The sequence below is a fragment of the Drosophila elegans genome, unplaced genomic scaffold (assembly GCF_018152505.1).
Source record: "Drosophila elegans isolate 14027-0461.03 unplaced genomic scaffold, ASM1815250v1 contig_476, whole genome shotgun sequence".
Taxonomy (NCBI): Eukaryota; Metazoa; Arthropoda; class Insecta; order Diptera; family Drosophilidae; genus Drosophila; species Drosophila elegans.
The window spans coordinates 10,645,072-10,668,774 of NW_024545863.1; the positions used below are offsets into that span (position 1 = coordinate 10,645,072).

The window sequence follows — 23,703 nt, forward strand, 5'->3', positions numbered from 1 at the left end:
TTTGAAGACCAATAAGGCTTTTTATATGCACAAAGCATACTAAAATTGGTAGGCCATTCCTTATGGTATTATCAAACAAACGACTACAAAATCTTAAAATTAAATTGGCCCATTTTTTTTTCTTTTAGTTCAGTGGGAAACTATGCTTGAAAAATCCTAGTTTATCACTATCAAATGCGGTTTGGCCTGGACAACACTTCTGTTGCCCTGTGTTATTCAACCAAATGTGTAACTTGCTTAGGGATTATTTTTTAAGGTCAAGTTAAGGTTCTGTTTGTGTTTGACAGAGAAAGTCATCATAAAGTCAACTTGTTCGACAACACAGTTTCGTTTTTCCAATGTTACACTTTGGAACCATAAAGTTATTCTGGATCTGTTACCAGAATAGACGGTAAAAACTATGGTCAAACAAACATGAAAAACAATTTTTTTGGATATGTCTCTGCCTATTTGCCCAAAGTTGTTTTTAAAAATAAAGTAAGTTATCACATTTAAATTTATTGTTTAATATTTTAAAAGTGTATTTGAAATTATACGTCAAGATAGAAAGAGAATCTGTTTTAGACAAATTATCACCGCTTAAATGTCATAGATCAATAAATAAAGATGAAACAAAGTTGTTTATTGTTTTGATAAGATTACTAGCACAAGATGACATTGATTAAAATGTAGCCGTTTTAAGTTGATCACTAATAAAAAAGTTTCCCTCCTCCGGTTCAATGACATTGTTTATTTGCTTTATGACGAGTGAATACTAGACTTCCTTATCGAAATTGACACATCAGAAGACTTCGCCCACAGGCTTGATAATGAGCTCGTGTATCTGAACATTTGGCGGCGTTTGGATGCAATAAGACACTGCGTCGGCCACATCGGCCGATTGCAGCATGGGCATGCCACTGGGGTACTCCCATGATCCGCTTTCGAAGATTTCCGTGTCCACCACGCCGGGACTGATGCTCTGCAACGGGAAGAAGCGGGGCATCAGTACATATGTACATATGCTCCTACCGTCAGCCTTACTCACCGTAATCTTTGTCTTGGTCCCTTTTTGGTTGAACTCCTGGCGCAGGATCTCGGTCAAAGCTGTGATCGCGTGCTTGGACGGCGCATACATGTTCAGGCTGAAATCCTTCACGGCGGGCACTTTGTGACCCACCACACTGTTGATGATCACCACATGGCCGTCGTTCACCTTGCGGCGCTGCAACGATATGAACATCTGCCGGGTGCACCAGGTCACCCCCAGCACATTGACATCCAGAATGGCCCGCACATCGTCCGAGTTCCCCTCATCCGTGATGTTGATTTTGCGCACTATTCCGGCATTATTGATTAGCACATCGGCTCCACCCAGGGTTCGGTCTATCCAGGCGAAGGCATCTTTGACCTGCTGCTCGTCGCTGACATCGCAAGCACGGCCGTGGAAGCGAGCAGCCTGGTCTGCGGGCAGTGAGGCCTTAATCTCCTGGAGAACCTTTTCTCGCCTGGCCAGGCCCACGACTACCATCCCCTTGGCCACCAGGTCCCGGCAGCAGGCTGCTCCGATTCCAGCACTGGCCCCAGTGACGACGGCGACGCGATTCAACCAACGATTCATTACAAGTCCGTGATAATAGCTCTCCGATTGGACACTGACCAGATCTGAACAAAAAGATTCTGCCCTATAGCGTTTCAAATCATTGGGTACCGTTGAGACGAGCTTTTTGGTGAAAAGTTGTAAGACAGATAACATTCGGGGTGGGATTTTAAAGAGCTTTAATCGAATCTGGCCAAGAAATTCGACCTATTTTGAAACCTATTTGTGAGGGACTTGAATGATTCTATGTTTTAGTGATATTAATTTGTAACAACTATTTTTAATCTTTAGTTTCAATTAACAGTTTGCCCGAAAGTATGCTATGTATTTATAATTATAAATTTAGTAACAAGCTAGAGAACAGTTTAAATCGATTTAGAATTTGATTTTTTATTTCGATATTCCAACCGATCGGCCTTGGCTTAAGAAAACATACACCTTTAGTTTAGTTCATATTTATTTATTATTTCTGCTAACATGCATGTATCTTTGGTGTTAGTTCTATGCGATAAATATACATATATATGTATGCATAAACACATATATTTACATATATAATATTGTGTTGCCATTAATGTCATGCTTTTTGTTTAACTGGTTAACGCGCGATCATTTCTTTAATATTTAATTTTCCGCATCGGTAAATAACGAATAACGAGTATGGGTATGCTCTACTTTTAAAAACTTTTAAACGAAAAGTTCAATTTGGTTTATTCGATAAATATACTTTTGTTTAAATGCTCCTGCTCGCTACCTACAAGTTCTTGTTTAAGTGGAATCAAAAGCGGGGAGGACATTTCTATTGCGCGCTTTTGCATACTAGCAGCATATATGTATTCGTATAAATGTAATATCTTGTTTACTAGACGTCGTCCTTCTGCTCTGTGGTTGTTTGCCAATTTTGCTGGCATATGAGTCGATAAGCCTATATAAATATATGTATGTATATTTGAAATATATTATTGATATTCCTCATTGTAGATTCTTGCCTTGCATTAAGCGCTGGAGTTTTAAACGGGCCGAGCGTAACTTCGTCGAGTATTTTACTCTTTCAATGGATCAGGTTTTAAGCTGTTCCTAAAGTCTGAATTGCGACCGAAGAGTACGGAATAACTCAACCTTCTGATCGATTTGATTCGGTTCGACGACATCGAAACAAGCCAAAACTCTTCAAATCAGCGCCTAATGCTTTCGAAGTATATAAAGATATATAACGTATGCTTTATACTTGATATATTCTGTATACATATAAATATTTACTTGTTCGTTACTTGACATTTATAAAATTTTGGCTAACAATAAAATTGCATAGTTAATCTTTACGTTTAGTTTCATAGTTTTACCATTGATTCCGCCTCTTTCGGTCGTCCGTTAAAATTTTATTTCATATAGTTTAAAGTTCTTTGGTGTTTAGTGTTTAACGAATTTGAGTTCGATTATTGTTTGCTTCTTTGTTAGTTTGTAGTGATACGTTTAGTGCGAAATCTTTGACTGCTTTGTGCTCACTTCGCGGACAACCATCTCGTCCGTCCTGCTAATCCTAATCTAGCCCTAATCCCTAATCTACCCCATCCCGTCGACTCTGTCCCAGCATGGTCAAGTGCTCGGTTGTGCGCGTTCGATGCCTCCTCTTCCGCTACCGCTACTGCTACCGCTTCCGCTTCCTCTGCCAATCGATATCGCTATCGAATTAATCGGCGATTGGCCGACTTTGTGTCCAATAACTAAGCTATGATGTTGTGCCAATCATCCATCCGAATTCTGTTGTCTTGCGTTTACTAACCATTTTTCCGCTTCTGTGCCATTTCCGCTGTCGCGACTCGGTTGTGTAAATTCTAGTAAAATTGATTATTGTTGTTTGATAGATACACGGCGTACGCGCAGACATACGCTTGTATTGCATATTGCTTATTCCAAAATCAATATAAATATATATGTATAAATTGTAAGAATTTCCATACAAAAATTTAGTAGGTACGTTACTTTAGACCTCGGTGTTATCTCATTTTGTTTTGTTACGTTTCGTTTCGTTTCTCAACTATGATACTGGACTTGCCCGTTTCACTCACGTTCGCCGTCGTACAAAAAGTTTAGCAAAGCTATTTTAACCCCATTCGATTCCCACGATTTTTTCCACCCACTCTTAACCAAACTTTTCGGTATAGCAAATTGCGAGTACAAACAATCTTAAAACTGCGTAACGGTACATATAGGTATTATATAGCCATAGCCAAGGAGTAGTTCATATGTTGTGTAGTACCGCTGAAACACGTATAAAACATCTATTAACTATTAGGTCTGTGGGGAGTGTCTGTGGTGAGTGTCTGTGGTGTAGTCCTCTTCTGTGCCCCGTGTGGCGTGTTTCTGTTTCTGTTTCTGTTTCTAGCTAAGCGATCTCTGATTAGATATATACCCACCCGATTGGTCCATCCCGATGTCCGTCCCCATCCATCCCATGGCACTCCATCCCACTATCCCACCTCAACGACGATGACGGATATGTGCGGCACTGACTAGCCCCCCAAGTTCTGAACCCACCAGCACTGCCGACTTGTATCACAGTCGTAGGCCTATCACTCTAATTTCATTCGATCCCTTTCCGTCTAGCTGCTCTAGAAATGTACAAGGATTTCTGTAGTGGTTCGGTAAGTTTTTGGTATCGTTGCGTTAGTTTTTGTGTTTAAATGTGGGTCGATTTGCAGGGCAAAACATCTTGGGGGCACTGTAATCCATATACGCTTGACTAGGCAGCTCTTGTTGTTTTCAAATAAATGTGAGTAAAATAATGTCATAATTGTGCTCCGAAGCGCATGGATCACATGAACCCCGAAGAGTTTTAACACTTTTTTGTCCCACAAACCAGGACCCACACAAATGGCAGGAGTTTCCCACCGGCGTTAGGAGTTCGTTCAACCGATGGCTGCCTACTCGTACAGATCCGCATTCCTGCGCGGAGAAGTGGAGCTGCCGTAGCTGTGCTGCGAGTCGGTCTTCTTCAGAATGGAGACGTGGTGGGTGGGTGCATCGCCCGCCCGGTTGGCCATGAGCGAGTCCTGCTTGTGGAGCAGTCCGCGTCGCTGGTCGGCAAAGGATATCACCGAGTCCTGCTTGACCAGCTGGTGGCGCCGCTGTTCCGGTCGCTGATCAACGAACGAGATCACCGAGTCCTGCTTCACGAACTTTTGCCGCTTGTCCAGCAGGGAGCTCGGGGTGGCCGCCACCGGACGACGCGACTCCACGGCGACGCTGTCCCTGTCCACCAAGGCGTCGTTCAGGCCGTGGCCGGCCGCCCGGCGCGCCTCCATGTAGGACACAATCGAGTCCTGCTTGGACAGCGACACCTTGGAGCCGTTGCTGTCCTGCTGGCACAGGGGTCGCCGGATGCCGGAGGCGTCGCTGCAGGAGCTCTCCTGCTTGATGAGGAACTGGCGCGAGCCGTGCGAGTCCTGCTTGAGCAGCATCTGCTGCGACAGGTTGCTGTCCTGCTTGAGCATCATGTTGTGGCGCCGCAGCGAGTTGTGCTCGTAGATGTAGGACACCGCGTTGTTCTTGCTGCTCGGGCTCTTCCGCGAGCTGTTCTGGTGGTAGTGCGACGACTTCCGGGTGCTGGTGGTGCTCGAGGCGATGGCCACGTTGTCATAGTACCTGGGTGGCAAAGGTAACAAGGTGTTCGATTAAGGAGAAGCTTAGTAATTGTATACCTCTTAAGTCAGCTGTTGAAGTTAGGTAGGTGACTTTTATTAATCAACTGATATTTTAAAAATTTTGTGTTGTATAATCTTCCGATTCCAATGCAATCGTTATAATACAATACAATATTTACAACACCATGTAAAATATAAATAGTTCAATTTCGTGCTTGTCAAACATGACATAATCAATTAATTAAAATCATCCAAACTTAACTACTAATAAACTTTTTTAAAACCCACGTCGATAGAAAGTCTTGCCCTACTATTTAAGAAAATTGTTCTTCAATTGTTGCAAATTTTGAAAATTGTTGACAATTTTAAAGAACGAAATGTTAAAAAGCGATTTGCAGTTGAATTTATCATTGAAGTAATTTAAATCAATTTATATTAAACAAAAGCGAAAGCTAACTTTGGGAAGCTGAAGGTAAACCCTATACTTGTAGTCAAGGATTGTATGCGAAATGATATCAAAGTATATGATATAAATCCAATCCTAGAATATATGTGAGAATATCTGTGACAGATATATATGACAGTTATAGGAATAGTGTCTTAAGTCGAGTTGCCCGACAATTTGATATCCGTTATTAAGCTAACTAATTGTGCCATTCGTTGAAGTGCATTGCCTACTTTAGAAGACAAGAGCGTACAGCACCCCACCTCCGCCAAGAGTTCTTTCCTTTTGTCTGGCCCTACACTCACAGAAAAAAAACAGTAGTAAAATAAAACATTAAAATATACATTGTATTTCAACAGATAAACTTACTTCAAATAAACAAAAAAAATGATAATTAATTACTAACATGTAATTGGTTTATCCAATAGAAAAATTGTATCATAGATTTCATTTTTTTAAATTTAAAACTAAATTTTTTGATTTAATTTTTTTTTATTGAAAGTTAACTCCCCATGATTTAAACAGAACAACTCTTGGAGTTCAATCAGTACCAAAAATATTTATTTCAAAGTGAAAATATTTGTATTTACCAGTATTTTTTCTCTGGGTGTACCTAATGAGCATAGGACCAGACTTAATAACTCAATAACTTCTAAAATAAAATCTCAAATTAAAAAATGTTTGAGTCTAAAGATAGATATGACCAAAACACACATATACAGTCCAATAACTCAACTCAACCCTGTCTAAGAGTGACTTGAAATAAACCCTTGAAATAAACTTGCGATACGTAGGCTTAACTAGAATCTGCATGTCAAATCTCAAATCCACAGCTTTTATAGTTTTCTAGACTTCGACTTTCATACGAACGGACGCGCGGACAGACAAGTGGACATGGTTACGATTGCAAAAGTTTTAATACAATAGCTTTTAATCTGAGCTCGCAAACGGTATTAATTAGTCAACATATTTATAATACCCTCTGCAAAGGTATACAAATCAATTCAACATTTTATTATTTCGCACAACTAATACTGTTAAGCAAATAAAAAAGAATTCGAGTGTGCATGCAAATCTAAATATTCTTTAAAACTAAATTATTCAAAACAACTAAATTCCTGTTTTATACAGGCAGGTTTCTCAATTAAGTTTTTGGTTTAATGTATAAATGTACAAAAAATATATTTAAAGCTGGGCATTTTGTTTGTGTATTGCTATTGCTATATTATAATAATTATAAATAAATTAATTACCTGAGGCGTCCGCAGCAGCTGCGCGACTTGATGATGGCAGCGAACCCGCGTCGGTACTTCTTGTTCACCGAGTAGAGGATGGGGTTGATGCAGCTGTTCGAGGAGCCCAGCCATTGCGCCACCGGCATCACTTTCTTGAGGATTTCGAACTCCTCCTGCGAGATGTCCGAACCGAACTTGATCCGCGCGAAGATGACGTAGAGCGGCAGCCAGGAGAGCACGAACAGGATGACCACGGCCACCAGCATCTTGATGACCTTCACCTTGCTCTTCTGCTGCATGCGGTCCATTTGGGCGTCCTTCGACTCGCCGGGAATCGAACGCGTAGAGACCTTGATCCAGATGAGCACGTAGCAGAGCGTGATCAGGGACATGGGCAGCAGGTAGCAGGCCACCAAATTGGCCAGCAGGAAGTACAGGTTGCCATCGGTGCCCGGTGGCCACACCTCCTGGCAGAGGAACTGCGGCTGCGAGTAGGCCGAGACCAGGGCGTCGGAAAAGACCTCCTCGGCGGGCACCAGGTCAAAGAAGAGCAGCCAGGGGATGGTGGTCACCAGCGCGATTACCCATATGCCGATTATCATGATGCGGGCACGTCGCTTTGTCATCTGCTTCAGGGGCCACCAGATGGCAATGAACCTGCAATGATGAGGAGATCGGGTCAAAGGGTGTTTTCTTGCCAGATGGGCTCCATCGAATTCGGAACAGGAGCAGGGGCAGGAGCAGGAGCAAGAGCAGCGGCAGGAGCACCGGCTCCAGATGCCGCTGACAGCGCTGAGCCGTCGAGGATAATGGCAATCATCAAGCTGTCGAGGCGACGATGACGATGACGATGACAACACCGTTTCAGCTTCTCAGCTAGGAGCTCGGCATGCAAATAGCTCCGCTGATTAATTCGCACACGCAGGATGCCAGCAGCCATCCTTAAGCCTTTTTCTGCTGAGTGTTCGCTTTCCAATCTCGACTATTGACCCCGCCTCAGTAGCTTGGTGCAGGGGTTTGGGGTTGGGAATGCGCTATTGGAGCATGGGTGTCATTTTTTATTCTGCTTGCCATAATGAATTGTAATTTGAATAAGAGCTGGCAGCGAGGTAGCGAGACGAGTCGGTATGGGGGCCACAACGAGTTCAGCATTTTTCATTTAGCTTAGTGCAGCCGGCACATTGTGGCGCCCGCTCAATGGTCATAGACAAGACTTGTCCTGGCATAGGAGTCTGGGTGTCTTGGGTGCTTCGGTGGCCTGGGGTGCCTGCTCCTGGCCAAAAACCATGTAATTACGTGCATTGTGCTCGTATTTTTTGGACTTGGGTCGTCCTGTCTGTGTCTGCCCGCCAAAACATTGGGCAGATAACACAGCGGTAATTCCATTAGAGGGCGGCCACTACCCCAGAATCCCATTTCTCTGACGCTCGACTAAAAATAGCCGGCTAAACAATGTGCGGCGAGACCCTCATCTTGGAGCAGAAATTGCGGAGTGGGACCAAACAAAGCTGTCCGCAAAGCCAATAATCAAATTGTCATAACGTTTATTTATAGGAGCAAACCAATTGCATTAGCATAATTTGTTCATGCGCTTTGTATAGCCACAAATCAGGCGAGAACTTAATTGAGTTCTTTTGGGATAAACAAAGCACTCAAAAAAATATATATTTTTGTGCATTTTAACGTAGTTTTTTAAACTTTTTTTTTTTTGTTTTAAAATATGGAAATTGTATTAAAATTCCATTCATATTTAAGCCTTATTTTATAAAATAAACAACATTAAACATTTTTAGCAATTACAATAAGAAAATGTTATTTGATATTCAAGTAAAGTGGTTAATAAAGGTAATGTACCAAATATATAAATCTCTATGCGACGACAGTTCGGTGACGTTGACATATTTATTAAGCAAACTGAATAGTATATCCTTTCTGTGCGAAATACTCAATGAATTCAATACTGAAAAGCACTTTGCCGCGGGTCTAATAATAAAAGCATTCATATTCGCGCATTTAAAGCATTTAGGAAGCGGCAAATTTTATAATTGGCTAGTTCAAATCCACGCGGTTTTGTGGCGCCCATTCCGGATCCCTAAGCGGTTACCCATACGCACTGTTGACATTTGCGAGGAAGACACAAAAGCCGCATTGCCAGCGCCATAAAGTCACAACTAAGTTTATATGCCAGTGCGCTGATACCTATATGGACTTTATGATTACACACAACCTACGTATATACGTATGCGGGCCACAAGCGAACCCAATTAAATGGCATAAGTATAAGCGAGTGATAAGCTAAACCAGGGGGTATTAGTGCCCACTAGTCCACTAGTCCACCCATCAGCCCCTAAGTCAGAGGAGAGATTTAAGTTTCGTGTTAAAGATAATAAATCTTAAATTTCGATTCAGTTTACGAGTGCTCGTAAAAGCACAAAGCAACAGCAAATGTGGCCAAACAACTGGATAAACGGACATCGATGGAGCCGGACTTTGCCTTCGATGGGCTGGGATTACGCGTGGGCGATGGCTGTCATGCGGGTCTGTGGGTGACCAAACGATCAAGTGATGGGCTCCGCCTTTGTCCCCGCTGGCTGAAAAATGACAGTGGCACAAACAGAAGCAGAGTCAGTGCCTGCGGCCACCACTCCTCCCGCAGATAGTGCCAGAAATTGATATAAATGGAAGTGCACATAAAGCGGCGGGCAACTCTTATTGTCCTTGGGGTTATGACTGCCACACGTCAAAGCGCTTCAGCATCACTTGATGAATCAGTTGGCCGCGACTTTTGCCAACTTTATGGTCACATCGTTATCGATTTTCCTTTTCTATTCCTTATGGGTGCCAGGAAACGAGGAAACGCAGGGCGGGCACTGTGATTCCTGGCCGCCAATGGAGTCAATGGAATCGCGGCGAACAACATTCTAAGGCAATTGACAATGCACAAAAAACGAGAAACATGAAATTGATTGTAAACAGCGCCTAATACGGACAAGGTAAACCATAGAGCATATGATGAACTTGATCTTGAGACGACTGCTCCACTGACTCTCCTACTGCACAACTGCACAACTGCACAACTGACTAACTGACCAGTTTTCCACGCAGCTGATTGCATTGAGCGGCGCGCACTTTCGGATCGGTCCCCTGCGACAAATCCCCTATAAAAGCTGATCTCAGAGCTCGACTTGACACCAGTTGACAATTACAAGTCGTTAGCCCAACTCCAACTCCAGTTATCCCGCCAAAAATCACCACCAACAAAATGTTCAAAGTTGTGAGTATTCAGTGTGAAGGAAAGTCCACCCCCATTTTAAAACAAACATCATATTGTTTTCATATGAATACAACATATTTGTATTCTTTCGGGATTTTAAATATTAAAAAATTATGAAAGAAATATTTTGCCATATTTATTTACTTTATTTAAATGTACTCCGGCATTTTAACTTTAAAAATGTATGGCGTTTTAATTAAGATAATAAAACAGCTTTGTAAAATCAAGTATAGGTTTGTGTTAAGTTGTCAAAAATTGTTTATCATTTTTGTTTATTCAACTTTGAACTTGAATTTAAAGGCTTGGACTTTATATAAAATTTATTACTTAAAACTACTTAAACGATTTTGTAGATATCAACTTGTTTATTAAAATCCAATACCCGCCGTTTGATACATGTTATCTGTGCCCTAAAGTCATCATCATCATCTATTACCAACCCATATTCAAATACTTTTCGGAGTGGCAGCCACCTGCTGCTCCAGCCTAAGCTCCTAGCCAAACTTATCCGTGAACTCTAATCCGCCGCAGCTGTTCGTACTCGCCGCCTTCGCCGCCGCCCAGGCGAACGCGCATCCCGGAGTGGTGGCCGTGGCTCCCGTGGTGGCCCACCCGGCGGTGGTGCACACGCCCCTCATCCATCACGGCGCCCACTCGGTGCACTCGTAAGGCCATTCATTAGCAATCTGCTTATCGCACTACTTACCACTTACCCTTTACCCTTTACCATTTACTCTACTCAACCCGCAGCCACGTTGTTCATCACCCGGCAGCCGTCAAGGTCATCACCCCCATTGTCCACAAGCCCGTGGTGGCGGTGCACCATGTCAGGCCGGTGGTTCCCTTGGTCCCCGTGCACCACGCAGCCCCCGCTTTGGTTGTCCATCATTAAGTGCAGTGATGAATACGGCGCCCCAATCCCGATCCCGATACCTTTTCCCCTTCCCCTTTACCGCTCCCTATCCCGCCCTGACTCACAAACGATCCCACAATAAAAGTTCATAGCCACGTAATTGGAGCGAATGTTTTCGACTTACCTGTCCAGGGAAACGGCAATTAGGCTGTAAACCGAGGCGGCCACGGAGACACCCTGTATGTAGGGCACAAACTTGCACATCAGCCATCCGAGCATCCAGGCTGCAAAATGCGATGCGGATGGGGGTTTGGGCGCAACATGAAAAAGCGAGAGGAAGAAACGGGTAAATATTGGTCATAAACATGGCACAAATTATGCTGAGTAACTTTCGGTCACATCGTCTTCGTTGCCCTAGTCAAACACTGAGAAAAAAGTGGTCAGGAAAGTCAAACTAGCTCTTGAGTTACTTATTTCTAAGCAGTTTGCTGGTTTATTTATTAAACTGAACTGGGTTTTTAGGTAGAACTGCTGGTCAGCTTGCAGATATGGGCCACCCTAACTACCAAACTTGTTCAACATTGTTCCAACCTTCAGTTTCTCCCAGTGTAGTGGCAGTCGCAGTCACGGACAGTTGGGTTCGAGTTGTGCTCGATGCGGGCTAACGTTCAATGCTTCTTGTCATCGCCGCCGCCCACGTCGCCGTCGTTGTTTGCTGACTGAGATTTATGTGCTGCATATCATTCATAATTTGGTGACAAGTCTCAGATTGCTCCCAGCCAGCCAGCCAGCCAGTGGGAGCATTGTTTGCCCAGACCATAGCAGACCGCAGGACTGCCTAAGTTAATTTGTATTCCTTTTATTCCATTTGATGGAAGATGGCAAATGGAAGGCGAAGACACGGCCGTACTTGCGCATAGTTGTGCGTTATGAATTTTATGCTAAGAGGCATAACTCACTCAGACACAATAGGTTATAAAGCTCGCATGGCCGGGGCGAACTTCGCCAAGGTTGATGACAGTCGAACACCACAGAACACCACAGAACACCACAGAACAGCACCGAACAGAACAGAACAGAACAGAACGACGCCGGGGGCATGACATATCGAATGGCAATTAAACAAGTGCAAGTGCGGCCCACACATCATTAGCAGTTGGCAGTGGCGGCTGGAGTTCATGGGGTCAACGGTCGCCGGGGGAGACGCCTTTTGGTTCGTGGCGCTCCTAATTTCCTGTCTCGTTCGCCTGTCTTATCTCGATTCGTTGTCGCTTTTTATTATGCATACGCACCGTACGCCGCCGAGGCAGCCCAATAAAAGCTAACTTTAATATGATTTGGCACATAAAAATATAAATATTATTGGTGCTTCGTGCAAGTGAACTCGACGGCTTGGACAGGTTCTGGCTCAAAGAAAGGATCATGTGTGTGGGCAGGACATCAGACCGAGAGACAGCCAAACAATCAACTCTGTGTACACAGGACAGCAGCTCGAATGGGTTTTTCGGTTTTATTCCTTCGATTTAAAATGGCTTTCGGGCAGAGCTGCAAGTGCAGCAGACTGGAGCCGAAGCTATTAACGCGAGTGTATTTGGCCACTCACTTGATATTATGCTGATAAGGGTGAACTTTGATATATGGTTGTCTGCGCAAGCTCTTGACTGCCAAACTTTATGCTTTCAAGTTGGTTAAAAACAATTTAAATTCAAATTCGGTTCCGAAATGCCCCATCAGCATTCGAACACAGTGAACTTTTCAAAAATAGATGTTTACCCAACTCCCTTTCGGCGAGTAAACTATCTAATTGGCTATGCAATTCTATTTGGACAAGCAAACGTGACTCGCCCGGTTTGTCTGGGATTAAAGTTTGCATCAGTGCACTCAGAGCAGTCAAGTGTCTTAGCCCAGTTTAAATTATGGTAAGCCCATCGGAGCGAAGTGACTTTTCGATAAGCGCGCACAAACAAGTAGAAGGGCATTAGTTTAGACAGCTTGAAACTTTTTACATCCAGTAAGTTATTAAACATGCTGGATCGGGAAGTAAGTTTATTTTATTTTAAATGTTAGAAAAACTCATCTTTGGACTTCCTCACTGTTTGTTAAGCCAATATTTACTTAGGTCAAAGATTTTAAGTATACAAAATTTGACATTTGATATTTGGTTTTTTTAAAAATAATTTTTTCACAACAGAATAATGAATAGATAAATAACCGGATTACAAACCTAAAAATAGAAGTGTCACGGTTTTGCATATGTAAAACTATCTATATTAAGAAACCTTTATAAAACTTTTTAGTAAAAGCTTCTGCATTAAAGTAGTTAATGATGTATTGTATGTATATACTGCGAATGTATTTGTCTACGGAATACACAATCATTAAAAACCCACTAAACCCCAAATATTTCCTTAACTTATAGGCCTAATTATTGTGTGTTAAAAACATAATTGGAGGTACCAAAATAAATTTAATTGACTTGCGTGTCTGTGCGGCCCTGAAACTCCTTGTGGCATTACCAATTTGTGGCCTCAAGTGAAGCCAAACACACCTCAGTTTGCTGGGCAAACATCCAGCTTCTCACGTCAAGGTGAGAAGGATGGGTATTTGATCCGACTTGCAGTGTGTTTGACATGGCAACATATGGCAAACAGACGCCTCCATTTATAAGCGTGAGCTTGTGCTCAATATTGATCAACTGCAGGAGATAATTCCAATCGATACTTGGGCTTATCGACAGCCTTCGATTGTGGGTGGTGTGGTTGGCCCCTCCAACCCCCAAGAAAATGTCAAGTGAGCCCTAAGCCTTTATTCTTTTTACCCCCTCCCTTTCTGTGCGAACTTTTGTTTTTCGCTTGGGACACAGAAAAAATTGTATGCCATATAATAAAGAATAATAAAGAGAGTTGTGTATGGCTTTACGATGAAAATCGTTTAGCATGCCATTAATCTCTATACATTTAGTTTGAGCTCTTCTAGAATGTTCTATTGTAAAGCCTTATTTATTTTTATAACCGTGCTGAGGGTATTATAATTTTTGTCAGAAGTTTGCAACGCAGTGAAGGAGACATCACCGACCCTACAAAGTATATATATTCTTGATCAGCATTACTAGAAAAGTCGATCTAGTCATTTCAGTTCGTGTTCGTGTTCGTGCGTCTTTTATAACTTAGCTGTTTTAAATTTTTTTTTAATTTCTCGATATATAGTAAATGATAAATATTCCGGAATTACGGTTTAAATTTCATCAAAATCGGACGACTATATCATATAGCTCCCATGGGAACAAACGAGATATAAAAATAATTATTTTAATATTTAAAAAAAAATTTTTTTGACTAAGTAATAATTTGATAGCTTAGAACTAAGCTTTTAGTTTTATCCAAATCGGAAAACGATATCATACAGCTGCCATAGGAACGATCGAGTAATTAAGCTGAAAATCATCATAGCTTCAATGTTTTAAAACACATAGGCATATAAATCGAAATTAGATGTTTTAAAGACTGTTTAATTTTTGCAATGGTTGCAAGGGTATATAAACTTCTTCTTGCCGAAGATTGCTTCCTTTCTTATTGAATATATTATATCGATTTAATTTTGTTGGCTAAAAAGTTTATTTTTAGATATTTTTGTATATACCTTAAACAAATAATTAAAAAAAAAAATTACAATTTGAAAAAAAAATGAATGTGAATTATTAATATTTGAAAATGTTATTTTCCACGCAGCTTTTATGCCTTTGTTTTGCGTGCGTACACTCATAGAAAAAAATTGGATTGGATTATTCTGGGCATTGTGGATTCGTTTTGGTTGCCGCATTGTCATGCACAGAGTTGGGTCGTAAAGTTAATGAAATAATCTGGCGTGACAAATCCGCAGGTTCGATTGGAGTGGGCGTGGAATGGGCGTCAAGTGGCCGTGGAAAAGGCAGAACATAACACTTCTGGCAAATGCGTTATTGTTATGATTATCGCCGCGGCGTCACGTCCTGCGGCGACTTCTGTGGCAGCTCTTCGCAAATTGAATACCACAGTCGCAGTCGGTGCGCCCAGCAATGTGAGTGGGACCCGGAGTCGCAATTGGAATCGGAATCGGAATCGGGGAGCCTCTAGGTGAGATATATGGGATTGTGGGAGATGCGAGAAGCCAGATCGTAGGTGGCGAGGTTAGAGGTTGGATGCCATTTGCCGACGGCACGTAGAGACTAAATTAAAATACAATCGGCGAACAGAGAGTGCTGAATAATGACTTCATCGGGGCAAGGGAGTGGAGGTTGCAGCGGCGTTACGCATACGCCGCGTTCGCCCGGCACAAATCAAGTGGCCCCTTTAATGAACAAACTGGCAACGTGACTTGCAGATTCGCCAATCGGGTGATGCGGATCTTAAAGGGCCGTAATGATAACGATTCCCCATTGATAAAATGGGACAACAATGGCCATAAAGCGTCATTTGGGACAATTGCCGTTGCTGTTGCAAGGATATCCTTCGTCTCAAGGCGGCATCGTTGCTGGGAAATCAATTCATTTCGCATTTTATTGGATTTCGAAGCACACACATAAATAAGGGCCAGCGCCACATTCCACCCACCAAACAACGCCCGCCGCCACCAAAAAGCACCCGCAACCCTCCCACAAACAGTTGAGGCCCAACCCAGAACAGGTGCCCCCACACCAACACACACACACACACACATACACACTCGTGTGTGTATAACCCTGACTATTAGGTTTGCCAAGCGAAATATTTAGGTCAATTCATCCAGCCGCAAAGAGCCTTGAATGCAAACAACCTTCCATTGCAATTCTGAGGCTGAAGGTGTGCTTAGATAATGGCGCTGCCAACGGCGATGGCCACCGTGCGCGTCGCTGCCCACTGCGACTGCGACTGCAACTGCGGCGTCGTCTTTGACGGCTCGAATTTGATTTCATATAATTCAGTTTGATGGCGAAATGTGGCGACCATCCCTGCCATTCGCCATTCGTTCGGAGTGAGTCGGGAAAACTATCAGACATCTACGAGCAAAGTTCGATGTGCAAATATGCAGAACTTCCAAACTCCCACTCACACTGCTCTACACTGAGAGAAAGGTGTGTGTTGGAGTAAAAGTAAATGGAGTGCAAAAACTAGTAATCAAGATAAGACATTTTATATATGGGTTTGTTTTGTCATCAACCTCTTATTGATTATTATTCAACTAAGCCGACCAGGCCTTGATTTGAATTTCTGTAATTTTATAAATAACATCACATGTCTCATAAATAGATTTTACATGAATTTCCAGTCTGAATCTTTGCAAACTTTCAGAGAACGTCTGTTGGGAGACTATAAACTTCCAACTAAAATCGCTTTTGTAGCCTTAAAATTGCTTTGATCAAACTGTAACATCGAATATACTACATAGACTCATCTAGTGAAAACGACCCCATCCAAATAAATTGTAAAGTGCTTTTTATTAAGCGATGTGTGCTGATAAATTTTAATGTCCCATATATATTAAGATGTTCGCAAACTAGGTGACTAGAATTATAGATCATTCCTGCAAGGTATTGTAAAGGTGTAAGGTTATTTCTAATCCTACTTAAATTTAAAAACAATAATACAAATGATTGTTTGGCATGACAATGATAATATAGTTGTTTTACGCTAATAAAAACATACCACCTGCCAAAAAAAAATCTCCTTAAACTATATGATTTTTTCACCTGCGCTAGAATAGTTATTCCATCCGATGTCGCTTTAGCAGCTCGTCGAAAGTGAACAGGAATGTGGAAGGGTTGTGAGTTTAAGGGGCAAAAGGGGTGAAGTGGGTGAAGTGGGCCCCAATGCCAGCGGGCGGGCTGCAATTTGTTGTGACTGGCGTTTGTGCATAGGCCTCATCGGCTCAGCCCCACTCAAGACATGCGAGTGAAAAAGTTGGTAGGGGGCTAAAAGGGCACCCCGACCAACCGACCAACCGACCACCCGACCACCCACCACCCCCAGTGACCCACTAAGAGCTGTCGGCCCTGCGCCTAGCTTGAATTTGTGAAATTAGGTCAGTTTTGTGTCGATGATCCTTTGGCCACCCCGAAAAGCAGCAACAAATGCACCAACACAGCCACCAACGAGGGTACACACACACACAGAGAGTGAGAGCGGGCGAGAGAGAGAGCGAAGAGAGTGCGCAGTGACACCGATGCAGGCACAGACACACACACACTTATACTTCAACTCACGACACACAATGCAGGCTGAGGTGAACTCATTCACTTTTTCGCCACTCGCTTCATTCGTTCCTGGCGATTTCCCCTCGGCAGCCTTCGGTTACTACTACGTCCCCCAAAGTGGGTGTGTGGGTGTTTCTGGGGGGGCGTGGAAAGGGAGGGGCCCATCGAGTGCATTGCCGAGTCCTGAAGTCGAGGTACACAGGCAAACACATCTGTAAAGTGTATCACCAGTTCTCCAGACCAGATGTACATATCAGAAGGTAAATCATAGGGAAAATACTTAGTGCAAGTTAAGTATATTTAATTTTTGTATTAAATGGTTAACTTTGGAAATTTAAACGAGATTAAACATTTTGTATTTAGCATTTAGCCTTTTGAAATAAAACCATTTAAAATGAGAGCATACACCGAACATATTATTCTTATTTATATTGTTGTATTGTTTTTTAGCTTGTTAAAGTGTTTTTGTCTTTTGTCTGTCACAGGAAAAATACTTGATGCAAGCTAAGTATATTTGGTTTTGATATTAAATGGTTTTCCCTGGTAATTTTAACATTATTTATATTCCGTGTTCTACTTCACTTTACTGTTATTTACAACATTTTTTGATATATTTTTCTCAATCGATTTCGCCTTTAGCCTTTAAAAATAAAACCATTTATAATGAAATCATATAGCAAACATATTATTCTTATGTAGGTATATTGTTATATATTATATTGTACTGGTTTCAAATATAAACGATTAAGATTTAAAGGCTTTTAAAGTTTTTCTGTCTCTAGATAAAGGACTTTTCTCTTACTTCACTGGGTAATCGCCAGTGTATAAACAAGTATAGTCCTTAATTGGCAAAACTTGGCCCAACCTGCCAGCCTACGAGCTGGCATTGAGTTTTGGGCTCGGGGTAGCCATCGAAGTCAAATTGCAGTCGAGGATGGAACCTACATGGCGTGCTCCGCAATCGGAATTTGATTTACCAAGGATTTCGATCATTTTTCCATGTCCACGGCGATTTGCATAGACATTTGCCACGCTGCTCACCTTCTCGGCCAGGTCGACGACTATCAATTTGGATGACAGCCCTCAAAGTCCGGGGAAAAGACGAGAGAGCGGAGCGAAATCAATTGGGGGTGTACGACGGCAGACAGGGACAGAGCGATAGATGGATGGTTGGATAGGCATGTCAGACAAATTTATTTAAATTAAAGCATACAATTATGCGTAGCCTCGTTTATCGGGTCGTTTGTGGGTCGTCGCTGGGATTTGGAATTGGCCTTTAATTAAATAGACACTTGAACTGGCGCACTGGAAGGTAAGGGCTCCTGGGGAAAGCTCACAAATTAATTTAATTGAGTGCGAGCATCTTGTCTACAAAGTATTCTGTTAGAGTTCCTGTTGAATAAATCTGAACTGTTTTTGGCTTTGCTTAATATGTGGTAACGATTTCGTTTCAAACCACAAGAACTTATACATATTTGTAGTCTCCTAATTTAATTAAGAACTTGTACTTGGCTAGCCTGTCTATTTTTGAATTTATGGTGTTCATCGCAGAAAGCTCTAAAAAATTCGATGCTCAAACTTGACATTTTCCAGACCACGTCAAAGTCTTATCATATGCTGCATCGCTGCTCTTTTATGCATGTACTATAAAATGGGAAGTCGCCACCGAGTCTGCTATATAAAGTGCAGTGTTCAGATACACGGAAACCAAAAGTGCCTGTCAAAAATAAGTACGCTCTAACTAATATAATATAACCGAAAAAAAATACAGCAGTCTCAGCGTTTCAGCATTTTTTGTAACTCTATCGGTGGGTTAGGGTAGAGTTCTTTTGCTCGGGTATTTATGCCGACATTATGTCTAATGGGCTCCATTACGTTTGCACTCGTCCGTATTAGTAACATTACGCATACGCAGCGTAAGCACGCAGAAGCAACAACTTTCGGCAATGCCCTGCTTGGCAGGACTTTTTCTAAGCGGCGATTAATTGCAGCACATAAATCCAGCTAATATGCAGAACCGACAGAAAGGCAGCTCCGGCAGCTCCCTAATGTGCCCCCCCCCCCAGTGGCAAATAATAAATCTCGGCGTCCTACGGAATTAAAGAGATACTTACGCACGAAGATGTTGCCAATCAGTGTGGCCGGCAGGCAGAAGACAATGACCAGGATATCCGCGATGGCCTGCAGTGGTGGCATGGTTGGGGAATGTAAATGTAATTTCAAATTAATGGCTTCGCCGGCGAGAGAGTTACGGTCCACCCACCAGATTGACGATGAAGTAGTTCGTCACCGTTCGCATGCGAGGTGCCCGCAGGACGACAGCGATCACGAAACTGTTCCCCACGAGTCCCACCAGGAAGACCACAATGTAGGCCACACAGTACACCATGGACATGGCCAGCGAGTGGCGGTACAGCGGATCGAACCCGAAGTCCATGCTCCCGTCCAGCTGCTCCCATCGCAGGGCACTGTCGTTGTACGACTTGGTGGCCGCCGCCGCCGCCGAGATCAGGCTCGTGGTGGCCGGCGACAGGTTCAGCAAGTTGGCGTAATAGGTGGATGAGGTGGCGTCGGCAATGGCCAGGCCCCTGCCCGGCACCGCAACCCGTGCCGAGGCCGTAGTGCTGGCCACCATGGTGGCTATCAGGGAGCTGGCCGCCGGTGCCACCGTGGCCGTGGCCGTGGTCAACACCGTGCCCAGCAGTGTGTCTCTGATGGCGCCGTTACTCAACGTAATGGCACTCGATGCGCTCGAGGGGCTGCTGCCGTTCAATTCGTTGAAACTCAAGAGGTTCTGCAAATCGACGAAATTATGCGTGAAATTATTATAGTCCCCGGAGAGGGTGGCCTCCTCCACCAACGCTGTCTCCTCGCCCTTTGCCGGCGCCATTGCTGCCGTAGGACTGGCCGTTGGACTGGGAACGTCGCCACTTGTGTGGCTTTTATGCTTTCGCTTGCGAAGCCGACCGCTGGCTGCCATTACCAGGCCGTGGCCGTCTTGATTGGGCGGTTGGCACTTTCACTGGCGCCTCGCCTTCGCTATCGCTGTTCGTATCTTCGCTGGCTTACAAAAGGTCTATAAAACTGGCATCGTCACTTGGCATTTCGTGGGCGTTGTAGGATATGCAGGAAGTTTCGTGGCTTTGGGATTAGACGATAGTTTAAATTAGCGCTTCCGTTGCGCGACATTGTGTGTGTTTATCAGGGGGAGGGAGTGTGTGTGTGGGCCCTGAAGTTGCACAACAAATGCAATTTCCCAGCAACTCGCCCAAGGATTTTTGGAAATCACCTACAACAGTTTGTTGCCATTTCGGATGCGAGTCCGACTGCGAAATGAAACGGCTGGGTCGTTCGGTTGCTCAGTCGCTCAGTCGTTCGTCAGCTGGTTGACGTTGCCTTGGATGGCATTACGAAAAAGTCGGCGGCCCAAGGCCTCGTGTGCATATTTCAGATAAGGCCAAATGCGGGGTGCCTGGATAAATGCTGCTGAGGGGATCGGGGAATGCGGATCAGGGAACGAAGAACGAAGAACGAAGAGATTGGGCTCAGGGACATGGTCACAGCGGCCGTTTCAACACATGCGCGGCACTAATTAATTTTAATGCCATTTGTCCCATTGTTTGGCTGCTGTTTTTGGCACAATTGAAAAGTAAAAGCCACGGAGCGTGCACTTTGACCTCAAAAAATCGGCGAACAAATATCGAGCAAAGAGCAATTGAGCAACTCAATAGCAGCGCATAAAAATTCCATTAAGCACAACTGCCAAGCGCACGCAGCACTCTTCGATTGAGTGCCAAAAAATTGCCAGTAAGCATTGAAACAATTGGTAACAAACGAAGCCAGGGCGACATTCTTTTGTGCGGCTCCATGGGAGTGTCTACATCAGACAAACTGGCGACTAGAACCCCTCGGCATACCATTTAAACATTTCAAACACGGCAAAAAAAAAACTTGGTTTGTAAAAGTCTATAAAGATGCAGGGTAGAACTTTCTCTTGCAAGCTGACACTTTAATATATTTTAATATTTTAAGCTTGCTCAAACTGGTATTTAGCAACACAAAAAATAAAATATTAATACAAATTGAAGACAAGTCTAAATATATGACTTTAAATTTAAAAAGCCATTAATAATGTTAAATTTTCTATGTATGTAAAGTAATAACGAATATTTGGAATGCTATTCATTAAAGAAATGATTTGCTAAGTGTTTTCATTTGAGTTTAATAAAATTGATATTCAAATCAACGGACTCAGCCTGGGGGATCTAAAAGTTTCAATTTATCAAAAACAATGCATAATAAAGAAGGAAATTAATATAACTAATTGATATACCAAGAAAAACGAATTACCCAGCAATCAGTTAAGAAGGTTTAAACTGTTAAAACCAAGTTAAAAGTCAACTTTTTGTGTGTAGCCCCGCAGCTGGTGTTCCTTTCGCAATTGGATTGGGCTCCTACGTCGAGCGTGAAAGTGCTTGAGACCTAATTGAGCTTACATGCCTGCTGGCCATCTTGCAGGGAGATGCCAGTGGCGATAGTCCTTAGACTCGGTCCTTAGACCCTGGGGCCCAATGGGGCGTAAGACCAAGTGTCAACGCTGAGGCGCTGACAAATCAACCGAGGAGAAACTAATTAAACTGTCGGTGCTGAAAACTGCACACCATCTGCAGATGCAACTCCTGGAGGCCCCCTTTAACCAAAAACACAAACACACTCCCCCGGATAAATCAGCTTGAACACTCGAAAGGTTAACACTACGCGTGGTCGTTTCCGTGATGCCGTGATGTTGTGGGTCGCGGATCCGCTGGAATGGATATAATCATCCGCCCCTGGGGCGACCGCGTACTCAACGGATTCGCGTCTGAATGAGGACTGCTGGCACTGCGGCGGCGACAGCTCGTTTTTCAGGCCAACGCGAGCCGATAAGAGCCGACAGACAGGATACGACTGAATGTAGGTCCCTGTTGCCAAACCGCGCCCGCCGACAGTCGCCCTCTGTCACTTCGGCTCTTGGACTCGGACTCGCTGGGGGGGGGGAAGGGGAGGGGCTGCCACCCACTCGGGCGCTCGCTCAATTGTCCTTGCCGCCTATGTATTCGGCGAGCGCTGAGCCAACGGCCCTCAAATGCAATGACAGAGCTCTCCTATATGTTTATGCCGTAGTTTTCTACCGTTCCCGTTCCGTACTTTTCGCAGGCTTAGCGCACAACTTTGTAGGCTTAAAACTGAAGGACCACATTTGGCAATATCCAAGGTTGGATCGTTGAAATGTCAGGGCGACCGTGTGGGAGGCTGCGTCCCAGCCACAAACAAAAAACAAAAATGAAAACGAAAACGAAAACGAAAACACACAAAAACAAAAACAAAAACAAACATACACCTCCGGCTGGGGCTGGAATTCATCGTCATATGCTCATTTCGGTCCCCTTCATAAATACGTTTATTATGCCATTTGACTTCTTCCTTTTGTTTGTTGCGTGCCCGCCTGCGGCAGGAAACAAAACAAAAAGCCGAAAGCAACAAGAGGACACACGGCGTATACGCAATTTCCGTGCTGCCTCTATTATGCTGGCGCTTTTGTTGCTCGTGTCAATTGCTTTCGCCTGTCCGCTTGTTTATGATTATGTGCCTCTTCCTGGCAATTGTTCCGATGCAACTTGGCTTTATTGCGGAACCTGAAACACCTTCCGCCTTATTCGGACATCGTTGGACAAGTTGCTTAAGCTGGGTCGGCAATTAAATCTCAGTCGACCTATACAAAATAATCCAAACTTTGCATACTTTTTGTTTGAAGTTTAATGGCAGTTTTCAAGTTTCGCAGCTCAGCTCGTTACCATTTATTTCGCGCTCGAAGCTGAGCACTCTGTTGCTCAAGGCTGAACAGGAACTCACTCGCAAAGTCACTCACTCGAGACCCTCTCTCTGTTCATGGAGTCAACCCACCCCGAGGACGATTGCTCGCAGGATGCGCGTGCGTTTGCAACAGCTGGCTTTCCTGATAAGCCAGCGGCCAAAGGTTCAAAAACCTTGTGTTTGGCTCAGCACAAATGTTTGGCCACTCGCCAGCGTACACTGAACCGAATCCGGGGTGGTTTTTAGCTTATTCTTTAGTTCTTCAAAAAATACGATTGCAAGCAGTAACACCTTATATGTTCCTCAATGGCTTTTGACAATAACATGTATTTATTGATTTTTAAAACACAAATTTTTATTAGGTATTAATATTGAATTTAATATAAAACTAAAAAAATAAAGATTATTTATATTTGTTTATTCTATTCATCAACCGAAATTTATATACCTTTGCAGCTATTGCAACAATGAATCAGTCTTTAAAAAACCTAAATTGCGTGTATGTTAAAAACATTGAAGCTTGAATAATTTTCAGCTAAATTATTCGATTTTTCCTATGGCATCTGTATGATGTTGTCTTCCGATTTTAATAAAATTAAAAGCGTAACTTGG

General features: G+C 43.2%; 3 protein-coding genes across 3 annotated transcripts; 1 reads left to right on the top strand and 2 right to left on the bottom strand.

The window, feature by feature from the left end:
• Nucleotides 1-601: 601 nt before the first annotated feature.
• LOC108140970 (farnesol dehydrogenase) lies at nt 602-1,647 on the bottom strand. The gene is made up of 2 exons (XM_017264037.2): nt 1,028-1,647; nt 602-961 (listed from the first exon to the last, which is right to left on the bottom strand). The coding sequence occupies exons 1-2, from the start codon at nt 1,598-1,600 to the stop codon at nt 782-784; spliced, it is 753 nt and encodes a 250-aa protein (XP_017119526.1). The 5' UTR covers nt 1,601-1,647; the 3' UTR covers nt 602-781.
• A 410-nt stretch (nt 1,648-2,057) lies between these two features.
• LOC108141215 (neuropeptide SIFamide receptor) lies at nt 2,058-22,092 on the bottom strand. The gene is made up of 6 exons (XM_017264467.2): nt 21,997-22,092; nt 19,502-20,379; nt 19,353-19,419; nt 11,215-11,314; nt 6,922-7,560; nt 2,058-5,224 (listed from the first exon to the last, which is right to left on the bottom strand). The coding sequence occupies exons 2-6, from the start codon at nt 20,216-20,218 to the stop codon at nt 4,504-4,506; spliced, it is 2,244 nt and encodes a 747-aa protein (XP_017119956.1). The 5' UTR covers nt 20,219-20,379; nt 21,997-22,092; the 3' UTR covers nt 2,058-4,503.
• LOC108141216 lies at nt 10,112-11,149 on the top strand. Its single transcript, XM_017264468.1, has 3 exons — nt 10,112-10,177; nt 10,709-10,842; nt 10,928-11,149. Exons 1-3 carry the CDS (start codon nt 10,166-10,168, stop codon nt 11,067-11,069), a joined length of 288 nt encoding a protein of 95 aa, XP_017119957.1. The 5' UTR covers nt 10,112-10,165; the 3' UTR covers nt 11,070-11,149.
• Nucleotides 22,093-23,703: the final 1,611 nt, after the last annotated feature.

Excerpts from the sequence above, each read along its gene's own strand:
- LOC108140970 (XM_017264037.2), bottom strand. The coding sequence starts at position 1,600 with ATGAATCGTTGGTTGAATCGCGTCGCCGTCGTCACTGGGGCCAGTGCT. Across the intron at positions 962-1,027 it reads GGACCAAGACAAAGATTACG|AGCATCAGTCCCGGCGTGGT; the intron begins GTGAGTAAGGCT and ends TTCCCGTTGCAG.
- LOC108141216 (XM_017264468.1), top strand. Across the intron at positions 10,843-10,927 it reads GGCGCCCACTCGGTGCACTC|CCACGTTGTTCATCACCCGG; the intron begins GTAAGGCCATTC and ends CTCAACCCGCAG.
- LOC108141215 (XM_017264467.2), bottom strand. The coding sequence starts at position 20,218 with ATGGCAGCCAGCGGTCGGCTTCGCAAGCGAAAGCATAAAAGCCACACA. Across the intron at positions 19,420-19,501 it reads ACTACTTCATCGTCAATCTG|GCCATCGCGGATATCCTGGT; the intron begins GTGGGTGGACCG and ends CCACCACTGCAG. Across the intron at positions 7,561-11,214 it reads ATTGCCGTTTCCCTGGACAG|GTTCATTGCCATCTGGTGGC; the intron begins GTAAGTCGAAAA and ends TCATCATTGCAG.